This window comes from Hipposideros armiger, unplaced genomic scaffold (genome assembly GCF_001890085.2).
Source record: "Hipposideros armiger isolate ML-2016 unplaced genomic scaffold, ASM189008v1 scaffold_258, whole genome shotgun sequence".
NCBI classification, from domain to species: domain Eukaryota; kingdom Metazoa; phylum Chordata; class Mammalia; order Chiroptera; family Hipposideridae; genus Hipposideros; species Hipposideros armiger.
Genome location: NW_017731608.1, coordinates 1,908,268 through 1,910,399, shown reverse-complemented (window position 1 = coordinate 1,910,399; position 2,132 = coordinate 1,908,268). Strand labels below are relative to the sequence as shown.

At 38.3% G+C, this 2,132-nt stretch overlaps 1 protein-coding gene across 1 annotated transcript in view; it reads left to right on the top strand.

The window, feature by feature from the left end:
- FNBP4 (formin binding protein 4) overlaps positions 1-1,755 on the top strand; it is a 43,100-nt gene extending 41,345 nt beyond the window's left edge. Inside the window, exon 17 of the mRNA XM_019656474.1 lies at positions 677-1,755. Within this exon, the coding sequence (XP_019512019.1) occupies positions 677-767 (91 nt within the window). The 3' untranslated portion in view covers positions 768-1,755. The remainder of the gene's footprint in view (positions 1-676) is intronic.
- Positions 1,756-2,132: the final 377 nt, after the last annotated feature.

Sequence of the window (2,132 nt, the reverse complement as noted above, 5' to 3'; positions counted from 1 at the left end):
TACTCCAACAAATGCTATGCCTTCATACTCCACCACATTGCCCCAAGACATAATTACATGTCCTCCCAGGGGAGACAGCTGATATCATTCCATCAGGTCCCAGTCAGGCCGAGACGCCCCCCGAGAGAGCTTTACAGATATCATTCCATCCGGCCTCAGTTTTCCGAGGCACTCTCTCGACTAATGGGTCAGAGGCTAATACAGGGAGGGTGGTCTAAGAATCGGCTGTAAGACGACAATGAGATATCAATTCTTACAAACAGAACTGATCAAAAGAAAATCTTAAAAATATTAGGTCCAAAGGTCCCGGGTGGTATATTGAAGGTTAAATATATCTTCTTTGAAGAATCATAACTCCTAGGGGCCAAGAAAAACTTTTGTAAGAATGTATTTTATTCCTTCAGTGTGGCTTTAATGGTTACTGAAGATATATAAAAATAAATATGCACTTACATGTATATGAAACTATATAAAGTGTGCTGTGTGTTGGGTTGATTCATCAGAAGAAATTTGATGAAGTATATGCTGGTACTTAACAGAAACTTGAAGCATTTTGATGAACCTAGATGTGATAGATCAGATTTTCAATTTCAGTTAGAGGTTTTTATTTGCTAGGAAACGAACAGTTTTACTTTTTTTCTTTCCCATGAAGTAAATCTTTGTGTTGTTTTCACAGTGGCATGGCAGAAAGAAATGCTAATTTTGAAGCCCTTCCTGAGGATTGGCGAGCAAGACTGAAACGAAGGAAAATGGCTCCAAACACATAGTTTTTTAAAAAAAAAAATTTTTTTTTTTAAATTTTTATTATTGATTTTTGTGTGTGTTCAGTTCAGTCTTAACCTGTTTTACTGTTGTCAATAAACTCTAAATGTTATGAGGGGGAGACCATAACAAATTCCTGGCAAGAGCATACACGTACAAAGTTTTCACGTTTGTGAAACGTAGTTTTTTCTGTTTTGCTGAAGGGTGAGGTGACTGAATGCTAGGACCTGGCTGCCTGTCTTCTCCCACTGGCAAACTCAGCACATTAGGTATATTAACCTCATCGATCGCGAACATGTGGCTCCATGAGTATGACACCTCTGCAGAGGACTCACTGACACAAAGTGAAGGGTTTTCCCTGCTCCCTTAGAGGCTCACGTAGTCCCTGATGTGGCACTCTGTCTCATTACCTTCTACTCCAGAACAAGTGCAATTAAGAAGGCAGCTCTGGTCTACCTTGCTTAAGTGGGATTATCAGAACCTCTTTCTGACCTCTTCCTCTGGACTGCCACCCTGAAGTGCTGAGCTGTATCGAGTCATTTACCTTGTGCAGACAGATGGCCACACTATTTTTGAGTATTCTTTCTCATAAATTCTAGAACTGATAGCTCTTTCATTTCATACACTTCGTGAAATATTTAAATTCCAATACAAGCAGCAGCAGGCGTTCATGTCTTTGATTTTGAGGATTTCCCCTCAACATCTGTGGCAGTAAATGTAACAAGAGCCACTGTGTGTATTGATATGTCTCCATTGTCTTTTACCTTATTCCGAAACTCAGCTCCCTTTTATGTGTGAACGTATTTTCCATAAAATTCCAGTATTTAAAAAGCAGTTTACCGTTCTGTACTTTCTGTTGTATCACAATCAGGTAAAAGTCACTTTAAACTGAAGAAAAGGCAAATTGTGTTTTAAAGCTGTTTGTATTTCTCCAGTTTCTGACCTTGTAAATTTGTATATATGCATTAATAAAGCTTTTTTTATACTTCTGAATGGTTATCCTTTTGCTCTTCTAAACCTGTTACTCCATGATTATGTAATCAAGACTTTTAAGTAAATTCTTCATTGTTTTTCCTAATCAAATACGGTGTGGTATAAGGCTTGTGGAAACAAACATTAAAGAACAGCTCACAAAAAGGAAGAGCAGCAGGCTCTTGTGTCATTGGCGGGCTGTGAGGGATCTGGGGGAGGGGAGGGTTGGAAAAAGGCTTCTAGTCCTAGAAGATGCTGTGTGACTTAAATTTGGAGTTCGTACTTTTAGCTAATGTTGACCTGGAATCCTGAAAATGATGTAATGTGGTTAACATTTTGAAAAAAGGTGCATTTCCCCCCTTTGATTATAAAAGTAATAACATTTATGGTTATATTTA